Genomic DNA, 12,903 nt, shown 5'->3' with positions numbered 1-12,903 from the left:
ACTTTCCAATACATCCAATTTCTGGGCACTGTCTTAAACTAAACTATCTCATCCTTAAGGGTATCGTTCTAACAAGAAATCCAATGATGGAATCTACTTTTTCCTAATGATGTGCTTATAACTGCTCTTATCTATTCAGAATGAGTGGTAAAAAGTAACACTAAGTCCATTAGGCAATGCTGAATAAAGAGTCCTCTAAGCTGCTTCTGGCTTTATTATATAGCCACAGTAAAAAAGGGTTAAAAAGAACGCAGTGAGAAAAATGCATTTCTAAAACAAAATGCCAGTAGGTGATCATTTTCTTTTCTATCCACGTCAAGAGCAGATTTTGACAGCAGCCACATACTTCTAACAAAACTGTGATCACTAAGCCTGTGTACTTGTTTCATGACATTTGCCATGCTGTTTACAAAAATAAATACAAGTCGTTCCAGGTCTCTACTTACATGTTGCTTTCCAAGATATGGTTTTAAAAAAAGAGTTTAGCTAAGGTCTTGAGGTTGAGGATACGGATATAGAAGAGACCATGAACATACTGCTGAAGTCTTTAACACTAAAGGGAAGTAAAGACGGCTCTTGAACAATGTGGGGGATTAGTGGCGCTGACGGAAATCTGCATATTAACTTTGACTCCCCCAAAACTTAACTACTAATAGCCTACTAGAAGCCTTACCAATAACCTAAGTTGATTAACACATATTTTCTATGTGTGTTATATATTATATTCTTATGATAAAGTAAGCTAGACAAAAGAAAATATTAAGAAAATCATAAAGAAGAAAAAATACATTTACAGTACTGTAAAAAATCTGCACGTAGGAGTGCCTGGGTGGCTCAGTCGGTTAAGTGTCTGCCTTCGGTTCACATCATGATTCCGGGGTCCTGGGATGGAGCCCTACAATGGTGGGCTCCCTGCTCAGCGAGGAGTCTCCTTGTCTTTCTCCTTCTGCCCCTCTACCTCCTTGTGTTCTCTCCCTCTCTCGCAAATAAATAAAATCTTCAAAAAAAAATCTGCATGTAAGTGGACCTGCACAGCTCAAATCCCTGTCGTTTAAGGGTCAACTGTAGTCATTTAATCTTAATATCAGGAGACAGCATGTGACAGATATTGAAAAAGTAGACTTTAACAGGGTCCTAATCCTGACTCTGACAATGATACAGTTTGAATGTATATAATTCATTATCTCTGTACCCCTGGGAAATTAGGAGATTAGACTATATTATTCGTAAGGTTCCTATTAACAGATTTATCACTTATTTCCACACTATGACTTTTTAAAAAATTTTATTATGTTATGTTAATCACCATACATTACATCATTAGTTTTTGATGTAGTGTTCCATGATTCATTGTTTGTGTATAACACCCAGTGCTCCATTCAGTATGTGCCCTCTTTAATACCCATCACCAGGCTAACCCATCCCCCCACCCCCCTCCCCTCTAGAACCCTCAGTTTGTTTCTCAGAGTTCATAGTCTCTCATGGTTCGTCTCCCCCTCCGATTTCCCCCCCTTCATTTTTCCCTTCCTGCCACACTATGACTTTTAAAGACATGATTACCAAAAAAGGAATGAGCAGCAAGAGTGAAGATCAAGATCTAAAGATGAAAAGGAAAAGGAAAGAGAAACACTAGGGACTAATATAACACCGTATGTCAACTTTTTTCAATAATAAAAATTTAAAAAAAAAGAAAGAGAAACATAGGGGGAAAGGATGTGATGAGAGAGAAGAAAAAAAAAATGGTAAGTTTAGTAGTCCTTTACTAACCTGCTGAATACAAAGCCTGAACTCTTTCCAGGTACTCATTTATTTTTTCTTGAATATGTTCTAGGCCTGATCCTGCCATCTCAGCATAAATTAAGGCTTGTGCAGCTTCCTAAAAAAAGAAAAAAAATCAAAGGAATCTAACAGATGAATTACAATCTGAATTTTCTCTACCACTTCGTAACTCACTATTGCTGTCTATGAACTATAAAATAAGAATGTCTTTAAGACAGTACCAAGAAGGTTATATAACCCTCCAACACCTTTTCTTCAGTTCTCAATACTCTCAATTTTCTCATACTGTTGAAAATTTACAAACTCAAATACAAGAGATTATAAACATTTTCTTAGAATAGCTTTAGCTCACATGTCTTTTGCTTTCCTTTTTCTTTACGCAATAGGTCAGACTTAAAATCATATACCTTGAAAATATGAATTGAGCCTGAAAAGCATAAGGACAGGTATATAATAATAATACTCGTTACTATTGGTTAATAATAATAAAAATAGTCAATTGGTTAATGATAACAAATAAAATTAAATGTCAAAGGAAGATTATAATAAATTATAAAGGTCAAGGTGCCTGGCTGGCTCAGTTAGTAGAGTATTAGACTCTTGATCTCAAGGTTTTAAGTTTGAACCCCACACTGAGTGTAGAGAGTACTTAAAAATAAAATTAAAAAAAAAATTATAAAGGCTAAATATCTCACAGTGGAAAGAAAATCTTCTTCTCCATAGAAAATATTGCCAAAGGGTGACACATTTTAAAGCAGATTTCAGTTGTATGAAATAAACTTATTTCAATTAAGAAAACCTGGATTCATCATCCAGTTTTTCTAATACTCCCACAGCCACTTATGCTGTGGCTAGTGAGGAAGAAAGAGCCTCACTCTCCCCATCACCATTCTAGGATAACAGGTTACCAGTGTTACAGCGAGAAGGACCACTGAGAGATTTCTCCAAAGTAAAAACACCTTCTCAGCAATAACCTAAGCATGTGCACTTTACAGAGGCTGATGCATGATGGATCCAAAGAAGCCAGCCATCTACTGAATATTTAACTTTTTGAATCCAGTTGTTGGAGCAGGAGTTGTTTCACTGAACTTAACAAAATCAGTAAAAAGAGTCTGAAATTGAATGAAATGAAATGAAAATTCATTGAAAGGCTGTGGGAATAGGAAAGAGGATATTCTCAGATTCTGTAACTCAGACATTTCATGGGAGGAAAATATAACTTTACATGTAAACATTTTTTTTTCTTTTTAAAATATTTTTTATTTGAATATAGTTGACACAAAATGTTACATTAGTTTCAGGTGTACAACATAGTGATTCATTTTTTTTATTATGTTACATTAATCACCATACATCACATCATTAGTTTTTGATGTAGTGTTCCACGTAAACATTAAATATTTTTTATTATGTACTATTATCTAAATACTGATAGTTTATATATATATATATTTCACATCTCCAATTACCTTGATGTAAATACTGACATTCAAATAATTATCTTGCTTAAAAGAAATAAAGCCAACTAAATAATTGCTGGTATCAATCTTATTTTACTCATTTAATTTATATTTGAAAATGACAATTAAAGAATCCCTCATAGAACAGTAATGAAGACCGAAAAATGCTAAAGATCTGGTAAAGTTTATATAAACAGTTCTAGAAGCACAAACACTTTTCTGACTTTCTCAAGGATAAAAAAAAATTCTTCATAATCACATGCATGCAATGGCACAGCAAAACAAGAGGCACCGCGTAGTATTTTCTTTTGCTTTACACAAAGCTATTTTATGTGGCACTATTTTAACCTATGAATATTTGTCAGTTATTTCACAAAACTCAAACACATGGAATTTTACTTTTAAAGAAATACTACCTTCACGAAACTTTCCTCAAAAAGTCCAAAAGAAATGATTATGAAACACACCAAAAGTCTCTAAATATAGGTTATAAAATGAAGGCAATATAATATAATCTGAGAAATACAAATCATACCTTACTGACCGCATATACGTTTATATAAAAAAATTTTACTACTCCGCTATTATCAAAGCCTGACATTCTTTTCCTTTTTTTAAAAAAAGGGGGTGGGGGGAACAAAATCACGAGGATACAGCTACCTCCACAAGGAAGCAGAGGGCACAGAGCTGGAGGGGTGTATATGCAAATCCGCAGGACTGGAGAGCAGAGTGGACTGTGGAAGATCCTATTCTTTAATAATTCCGCCCCCAGTAACTCAGCCAAAAGAAAGAGCCAAGAAATGTGTAAAGCATTATCTATAAAGATAACAACTGCACCATTACTTACGATGCTGAAAAATCAGAATGAACCTAAATGCCCATTAGTTTATAAATAAATTATGGTACGTTCACATAATGGAATACCACGCATCTGTCGTTAATAAGACTATATTAAACAAGCAACTTTAATGAGTTTTTAAAAGCTCAAATACAAAGAACAGGTTAAAAGTAGTATAAACGGTACAATCCAAGTTTGTCTTACGTATAGAGAAGTTGAATCACTATGTTGTTCCCTTGAAACTAACGTAACATTGTGTGTCAACTACACTCAAATGTTTTCAAAGCTGCGAATGTAAATACGCGTAGAAAAAGCAGCACAGATGTATTAAATGCCAAGATAAGAGACGTGTTACTCTTTTTTAAAACCTTATTTTCTTCAACGAACGTGCATTATTTTAGTGTGTATCAGAGACCACTTCCCACAAGCCATAAGTCAGAGCCAAGTGACAGCGAGAATTAGTCACTTAACTAGCCACACCGAACTACTGCTGCCGTAAGTAGCTCAGCGGTGGACGTCTGCCACTGAAGACCGTAACCAGAGAAGTGGAGGCTCCCGACCTCGACCACACCTCCCCACCGTGGCAGCAGCCGGGTCGCCTCTCCCTCGAAAAGGAGAGCAGCAGAGCAGGAAGAGGAACAGCAAAGCCCAGAAGGCCGGGCCGCCGCCGCACCTGCACCCGCCCCCTGGCCTCTCCAGGTGCTGCGGTCCTCTGCCCTACCTTGTAGTAAAACACCGCCTCGGAATAGCGACCTTCCTGGTCGCGCTGCACCGCCAGCCGGGCGAACTGCACGGCGTCCCGCTCCAGCGCCGTGGCGTCCATGGCGCCGAGGCCCCGCACCGGCGGAGGGAAGGAGGGAAGCCCTGACGCACGAAAGCTCTTCACCGACAGCGGCGCCGCCGGGAGACGGACCCGAGAACGCCCCGAAAAGAGCAGCAAAGTTTATTTTCGATGGCTGAGGGAAGGGAGCCGGCCTTCCCGGCCAGGGCCCGCTACAACGCGGCGCCTCCTAATCTCCGGTCCAGCTCCCAGCCTGTGGGGCTGCCCCACATCCCGGCAACCGCATTTCCCCGCCCCGCCCACCGGCTCCACTGCGCAGTCGCAGGCTGCTCCTCGGGAGTTTCTCCGGAGATGGGGCGGCAAAGGCCGGGCTCGTGGGAGTACGTGTGTGATGGGCGGGGCCTGGCCTGCTGGGTGCCGGCGCGCGCGTGACCGCCATGGCTCCCGGGATTGGGTAGGCGAAAAGCAGAGTCAAGTCCGAGCCGCAGACTTCTCCGCAGTTTGCGCGGATGTGGAAATGCCTACGGCAGCTGTTGCGCACAACACTTGGTGGGCGCGGCGCATGCGCCGTACGGAGACTTTTTCTCTCCGGTGTGTAAAGGGGAGGTATAAAGGGCCATGGAATAACACTTTCCATCTGGACTGACTTTTTAAAAAGTGGGGACGTAAAATAAGGGCATAGGATTCTTTTAAGATACCCTTTAATTTATTTTCCACATACTGGATCGTACTCTTATATACCCCTGCCCCCCATGTATGATCTTGGTTGAATTGTCAACAAACAAGGTAATATATCTTCACCTGTACTTATCCTTTAGTCAACTTAATGCTATTGTAATTAACCACTTAATTAGGTGATTATCTGATTAATATCTTTTCCCTTAAAACTCTGAATTCAACAATAATAAAAATGAACTGGTGATAGGCACCACAATATGGCTGAAAGTCAAAATTGAATCATGATAATTCAAAGCAGAAAGACACAGTACATACTGCATAATTCTGTTTATAAGAAACACTATTAAAGACAAATCTAACCAGTAATGTTAGAAATGAGATCAATGGTTGAGGGGGGATACAAGAGAAACTTCTAGGGTAATAGAAATGTTTTATGTCTTGGTGATGACGCCAAAATATATACGTTTGTGGAAACCCATTAAATGCTATGTTTTATTGTTTTTAATTTTTAATTGAATTTTACAAAGATTTCTTTTTTAATTTATTTGAGAGAGAAAGCATGGTGTGAGGGGAAAGAGCAGAGGGAGCCAGAGCTTGTTCTCATGCCCCCCCAGATCATGACCCCAGCAGAAAGCGAGAGTCAGTGTGGCCCAACTGACCAGCCTCCCAGGTGTCCCTAAACTCTACATTTTAAATGTGTGATCTAATTTTTTTCTTAACGGTACCTTAATAAAAAAATTTATTTTAGTCATGGTCTGTATTTAAATGGGAGTCTCGTTTCTTAGTTTCTTTAACCCCTCACATTTAGTGAAATTAATAACATCTAACTGAGCTGTTGTAAAAAAAAAAAAAAAACCACACACAAGAATTGGACTTTGTGCCTGATACAAAGATAGTTCTCATCATTAGTATGACAGTTTTATAACTGAAGCAGGGATTGTTTCTGTCTTTACCAGTTCTATGCTAGTATTGAACGCAAGCCTTGGTCCAGAGCAGGTATTCAGTATTTTATTTTATTTTTTTAAATTTTTAAAGATTTTATTTATTTGACAGAGAGACAGCAACAGAGGGAACACAAGCAGGGGCAGAGGGAGAAGCAGGCTCTCTGCTGAACAGGGAGCCTGATGCAGGGCTCAAACCCAGGACCCTGGGATCATGACCTGAGCCGAAGGCAGACGCTTAACGACTGAGTCACCCAGGCACCCCTGTGTTCCATATTTTAAAACATGAATGAGGGAACCCCCCTATTAAATATATTCAATGTGCCCTCCCCCCATCTCCATTCTGAAGAATGAGATACAAATTCCTTAGCACAGATTAGAAGGTCCTCAGAACACGAGCTCAGGCCATATCCCCAAGGCATTTACGGTCACTGTCTCCCACAAACCGACCACAAGCTAGTGCAGACAAATGCAGTTTTCTCATAAGAGGATTTCTATGTCTAATGTTCCTCCTTTCGTTATAGCTTATAGAATTCCTAGTCCATCTTTAAGGAAGTCTTTTCTAGCACTCCTAGGTAGTTGTGATTACTTCCTGCACTTACTCATTTATTCCCTATATATTTAATCCTCATTCATTTACTCAATGAACACTGGACACCTACTTGGTGCCAGGCACAGAGCTACACACTGAAGACACAAACATAAGAGAGTGAGATAAGGCAGGGTAAAAGCAAGTTGAAGCTTCAAAATATCTGCCATCTCAACAAAATGGAGTTTTATGGAGTTTTCTAATGCATGAACACAGTAAATCTCTTCATGTCTTCCAGTCTTTATCTCAGCAGTGTTGTATAGTGCACAGATCTAGCACATCGTTGAATACATTTATCCCTAAGCATTTCATATTTTTATGCTATTCCAAATTCCATTGTCCAGTTACAACTGTTTTTGGTAATATATAGGAATAAAACTGATATTTATATATTGACCTTGTATTGGGTAATCACAAAATATCCAGAAAATCTTTTTTGTTTGTTTTTATTTTTTATTTTAATTCAATTAATTAACATACAATGTATTATTGGTTTCAGAGGTACAGGTCTGTGATTCATCAGTCTTATAGGATATCCAGTGCTCATTACATCACATGCCTGCCTTAATGTCCACCACCCAGTTACCCTATCCGACCACCCACCTCCCCTCCAACAACCCTCAGTTTGTTTCCTACGATTAAGAGTCTCTTATGGTTTGTCTCCCTCTCTGGTTTCATCTTGTTTTATTTTTACCCTCTTCACCTATGATCCTCTGTTTTGTTTCTTAAATTCCACATATCAATGAGACCATATGATAATTGTCTTTCTCTGATTGGCTTATTTCACTTAGCATAATGCCCTCTAGTTCCATCCATGTCATTGCAAAAGTCGATTCTTTTTTTTTTTTTTGATGGCTCTGTAATATTCCATTACATACAGATACCACGTCTTTTTTATCCATTCAACTGTTGATGGACATCTGGGCTCTTTCCATTGTTCGGCTACTGTGGACATTGCTGCTATAAACATTGGGGTGCAGGTGCCCCTTCAGATCCCTACATTTGTATCTTTGGGGTAAATACCCAGTAGTGAAATTGCTGGTTCATAGGGTAGCTCTATTTTCAACTTTTTGAGGACCTTCCATACTGTTTTTCAGAGTGGCTGCACTGGCATGCATTCCCACCAATAGTGTAAGAAGGTTCCCATTTCTCTGCATCCTTGCCAACATCTGTTGTTTCCTGACTTCTTAATTTTAGCCATTTTGACTGGTGTGAGGTGGTATCTCATTGTGGTTTTGATTTGTATTTCCCTGATGCCAAGTGATGTTGGGCATTTTTTCATGTGTCTGTTGGTCATTTGGATGTGTTCTTTGGAGAAATGTCTCTTTGTGTCTTCTGACCATTTCTTTTTTTTTTTTTTAAGATTTTATTTATTTATTCATGAGAGACAGAGAGAGAAGCAGAGGCAGAGGGAGAAGCAGGCTCCCCGCAGAGCAGGGAGCCCGATGCGGGACTCGATCCCAGGACTCTGGGATCATGACCCGAGCCGAAGGCCGATGCTTAACTGACTGAGCCACCCAGGTGTCCCCTGACCATTTCTTGATTGGATTATTTGTTTTTTGGGTATTGAGTTTGCTAAGTTCTTTATAGATCTTGGATACTAGCCCTTTATCTAATATGTCATTGGCAAATATCTTCTCCCATTCTGTAGGTTGCCTTTTAGTTTTGTTGACTATTTCCTTTGCCGTGCAAAGCTTTTTAACTTGATGAAGACCCAATAATTCATTTTTGCTTTTGTTTCCCTTTCCTTCGGAGACGTGTGTAGCAAGAAGTTGTTGTGGCTGAGGTCAAAGAGCTTGCGCCTGTGTTCTCCTCTAGGATTTTGATGGATTATTGTTTCACATGTAGGTCTTTCATCCATTTTGAGTCTATAATTTTGTCTATGGTGTAAGAAAATGGCCCAGGTTCATTCTTCTGCATGTGGCTGTCCAATTTTCCCAACATCATTTGTTGAAGAGACTGTCTTTTTTCCATTGGATGTTCTTTCCTGCTTTGTTGAAGATGAGTTGACCATAGAGTTGAGGGTCCATTCCTGGGCTCTCTGTTCTGTTCCATTGATCTATGTGTCTGTTTTTGTGCCAGTACCATACTGTCTTGATGATGACAGCTTTGTAATAGAGCTTGAAGTCTGGAATTGTGATGCCACCAGCCTTGGTTTTCTTTTTCAACATTCCTCTGGCTATTTGGGGTCTTTTCTAGTTCCATACAAATTTTAGGATTATTTGTTCCGGTTCTGTGAAAAAAGTGGATGGTATTTTGATGGGAATTGCATTGAATGTGTAGATTGCTCTAGGTAGCATAGACATTTTAACAATACTTTTTCTTCCAATCCATGAGCATGGAACGTTTTTCCATTTCTTTGTGCCTTCCTCAATTTCTTTCATGAGTATTCTATAGTTTTCTGAGTACAGATCCTTTGCCTCTTTGGTTAGGTTTATTCCTAGGTATCTTATGGTTTTGGTTGCAATTGTAAATGGGATCAACTCCTTAATTTCTCTTTCTTCTGTCTCATTGTTAGTGTATAGAAATGCAACTGATTTCTGTGCATCGATTTTGTATCCTGTCACTTTGCTGAATTCCTTTATAAGTTCTAGCAATTTGGGGGTGGAGTCTTTTGGGTTTTCCACATAGAGTATCATGTCATCAGCAAAGAGTGAGAGTTTGACTTCTTTTCCACTTTGGATGCCTTTTATTTCTTTTTGTTGTCTGATCGATGAGACTAGGACTTCTAGTACTATGTTGAACAGCAGTGGTGATGGTGGACATCCCTGCTGTGTTCCTGACCTTAGGGGGAAAGCTCTCAGTTTTTCCCCATTGAGACTGATATTTGCTATGGGCTTTTCATATACAGCTTTTATGATATTGAGGTATGTACCCTCTATCCCTACGCTGTGAAGAGTTTCAATCAAGAAAGGATGCTATACTTTGTCAAATGCTTTTTCTGCATCTATTGAAAGGATCATATGGTTCTTGTCCTTTCTTTTATTTATGTAGTGTATCACACTGATTGATTTGCAGATGTTGAACCAAACTTGTAGCCCAGGAATAAATCCCACTTGGTCATGGTGAATAATCGTTTTAATGCACAGTTGGATTCTACTGGGTAGTATTTTGGTGAGAATTTTTGCATCCATGTTCATCAGGGATATTGGTCTGTAATTCTCCTTTTTGGTGGGGTCTTTGGTTTTGGGATCAAGGTAATGCTGGCCTCATAGAATGAGTCTGGAAGCTTTCCTTCTGTTTCCATTTTTTGAAACAGCTTCAGGAGAATAGGTATTATTTCATCTTTGCATGTTTGGTAGAATTTCCCTGGGAAGCCTACTGGCCCTGGGCTCCTGTTTGTTGGGAGATTTTTGATGACTGCTTCAATTTCCTAGCTGGTTATGGGTCTGTTCAGGTTTTCTATTTCTTCCTGGTTCAGTTTTGGTAGTTTATATGTATCTAGGAATGCATCCATTTCTTCCAGATTGCCTAATTTGCTGGCATATAGTTGCTCATAATATGTTCTTATAATTGTTTGTATTTCTTCGGTTTTGGTTGTGATCTCTCCTCTTTCATTCATGATTTTGTTTATTTGGGTCCTTTTTCTTTTCTTTTGGATAAGTCTGGCCAGGGGTTTATCAATCTTATTAATTCCTTCAGAGACCAAGCTCCTAATTTTGTTGATCCGTTTTACTGTTCTTTTGGTTTCTCTTTCATTGATTTCTGCATCATCATTATTTCTCTTCTCCTGCTGGGTTTAGGCTTTATTTGCCGTTCTTTTTCCAGCTCCTTTAGGTGTACGGTTAGGTTGTGTATTTGAGACCTTTCTTGTTTCTTGAGAAAGGCTTGTAGTGCTATATACTTCCCTCTTAGGACCACCTTTGCTGCATCCCAAAGATTTTGAACAGTGTGTTTTCATTTTCATTTGTTTCCATGAATTTTTAAAAATTCTTCTTTAATTTCCTAGTTGACCCATTCATTATTTAGTAGGGTGCTCTTTAGCCTCCATGTATTTGAGTTCTTTCCAACTTTCCTCTTGTGATTGAGTTCTAGTTTCAAAGCACTGTGGTCCAAAAATATGCAGGGAATGATCTCAGTCTTTTGGTACTGGTCGAGACCTGTTTTGTGACCCAGTATGTAATCTTTTCTGGAGAACGTTCCAGGTGCACTCGAGAAGACTGTGTAGTCTAATGCTTCAGGACAGAATGTTCTGAATATATCTGTAAAGTCCATCTGGTCCAGTGTGTCAATCAAAGCCCTTATTTCCTTGTTGATCTTCTGCTTAGATGATCTGTCCATTGCAGTGAGGGGGGGTGTTAAAGTCCCCTACTATTATTGTATTATTATCAATGTGTTTCTTTGATTTTGTTATTAATTGGCTTTTATAATCGGCTGCTCCCAAGTTAGGGGCATGAATATTTACAATTGTTAGATCTTCTTTTTGGATCGACCCTTTAATTATGATATAGTGTCCTTCCTCATCTCTTATTACAGTCTTTGGTTTAAAATCTACTTTGTCTGATGTAAGGATTGCCACCTCAGCTTTCTTTTGATGGCCATTAGCATGCTAAATGGTTTTCCATGCCCTCACTTTCAATCTGGTGGTGTCCTTGGGTCTCAAATGAGTCTCTTGCAGACAGCATATTGATGGGTCTTGTTTTTTAATCCAATCTGATAGCCTGTGTCTTTTGATTGAGGCATTTAGCCCATTTACATTCAGAGTGACTATTGAAAGATATGAATTTAGTGCCATTGTATTACCTATAAAGTGACTGTTACTGTATATTTTCTCCATACCTTTCTGGTCTATGTTACTTTTGGGCTCTCTCTGCTTAGAGGATCCCTTTTAATATTTCTTGTAGGGCTAGTTTGGTGATCACAAATTCTTTTAGTTTCTGTTTTTCCTGGAAGCTTTTTATTTCTTCTTCTATTTTGAATGATATCCTAGCTGGATAAAGTATTCTTGGCTGCATATTTTTCTCATTTAGCACCCTGAATATATCATGCCAGTCCTTTCTGGCCTGCCAGGTCTCCATGGATAGGTCTGCTGCCAATCTAATGTTTCTACTCTTGTAGGTTACATACCTCTTGTCCCAAGTGGCTTTCAGGATTTGTAAGTTTCACTATTATATGTCAGGGTGTTGAACAAAATAATTCAATAGTTTTATTGATTTTGAGGGGGTTCTTTGTGCTTCCTGGATTTTGATGCCTGTTTCCTTCGCCAGATTAGGGAAGTTCTCCACTATAATTTGCTCCAATATGCCTTCTGCCCCTCTCTCTCTCTTTCCTTTTCTTCTGGGATCCCAATTATTCTAATATTGTTCTGCTTTCTGATATCACTTATGTCTCAAATTCTCCCTTTCTGATCCAGTAGTTGTTTATCTCTTTTTCTCAGCTTCTTTATTCTCCATCATTTTGTCTTCTATATCACTAATTCTTGCTTCTGCTTCATTTATCCTAGCAGTTAGAGCCTCCAGTTTTGATTGCATTGCATTAATAGCCTTTTTGATTTCAACTTGGTTAGATTTTAGTTCTTTTATTTCTCCAGAAAGGGATTCTTTTCTCAAGCCCAGCTTGTATCTTTATAATCGTTATTCTGAACTCGAGTTCTGACATCTTACTTATGTCCATACTGATTAGGTCCCTGGCAGTCAGTACTGCCTCTTGTTCTCTTTTTCGAGGTGAGGTTTTTTCCGTATTGTCATTCTGTCCAGAGAAGAATAGATGAATGAGAGAACAAAATACTAAAATGGCAACAATGACTCCAGAGAAACATACACAAAACAAATGAGAAGAGACCTGAAACTGGGAGGAAAAAAAAAAGAGAGAGAGAGAGAATATAATCAGACAGGTGA

At 38.8% G+C, this 12,903-nt stretch overlaps 1 protein-coding gene across 2 annotated transcripts in view; it reads right to left on the bottom strand.

Moving 5' to 3' along the window:
* The window catches only part of CAPN7 (calpain 7), a 40,605-nt gene extending 35,094 nt beyond the window's left edge, over window positions 1-5,511 (bottom strand). Inside the window, exons 1-2 of one of the 2 annotated variants that reach the window (XM_045903814.3) lie at window positions 4,799-5,511; window positions 1,768-1,876 (exon numbers count right to left, since the gene is read on the bottom strand). In XM_045903814.3, coding sequence (XP_045759770.1) covers window positions 1,768-1,876; window positions 4,799-4,900 — 211 coding nt within the window. In that variant the 5' untranslated portion in view covers window positions 4,901-5,511. The remainder of the gene's footprint in view (window positions 1-1,767; window positions 1,877-4,798) is intronic. The other variant, XM_045903812.3, reaches the window with a different exon arrangement.
* Between the last annotated feature and the right edge of the window lie 7,392 nt (window positions 5,512-12,903).

Source organism: Mirounga angustirostris, unplaced genomic scaffold (assembly GCF_029215605.1).
Source record: "Mirounga angustirostris isolate CCGP_5_RB_7025 unplaced genomic scaffold, mMirAng1.0.hap1 SCAF_1, whole genome shotgun sequence".
NCBI lineage: Eukaryota > Metazoa > Chordata > Mammalia > Carnivora > Phocidae > Mirounga > Mirounga angustirostris.
Note: the sequence above shows the minus strand (reverse complement) of the source record. Positions and strands in the feature narration are given on the sequence as shown.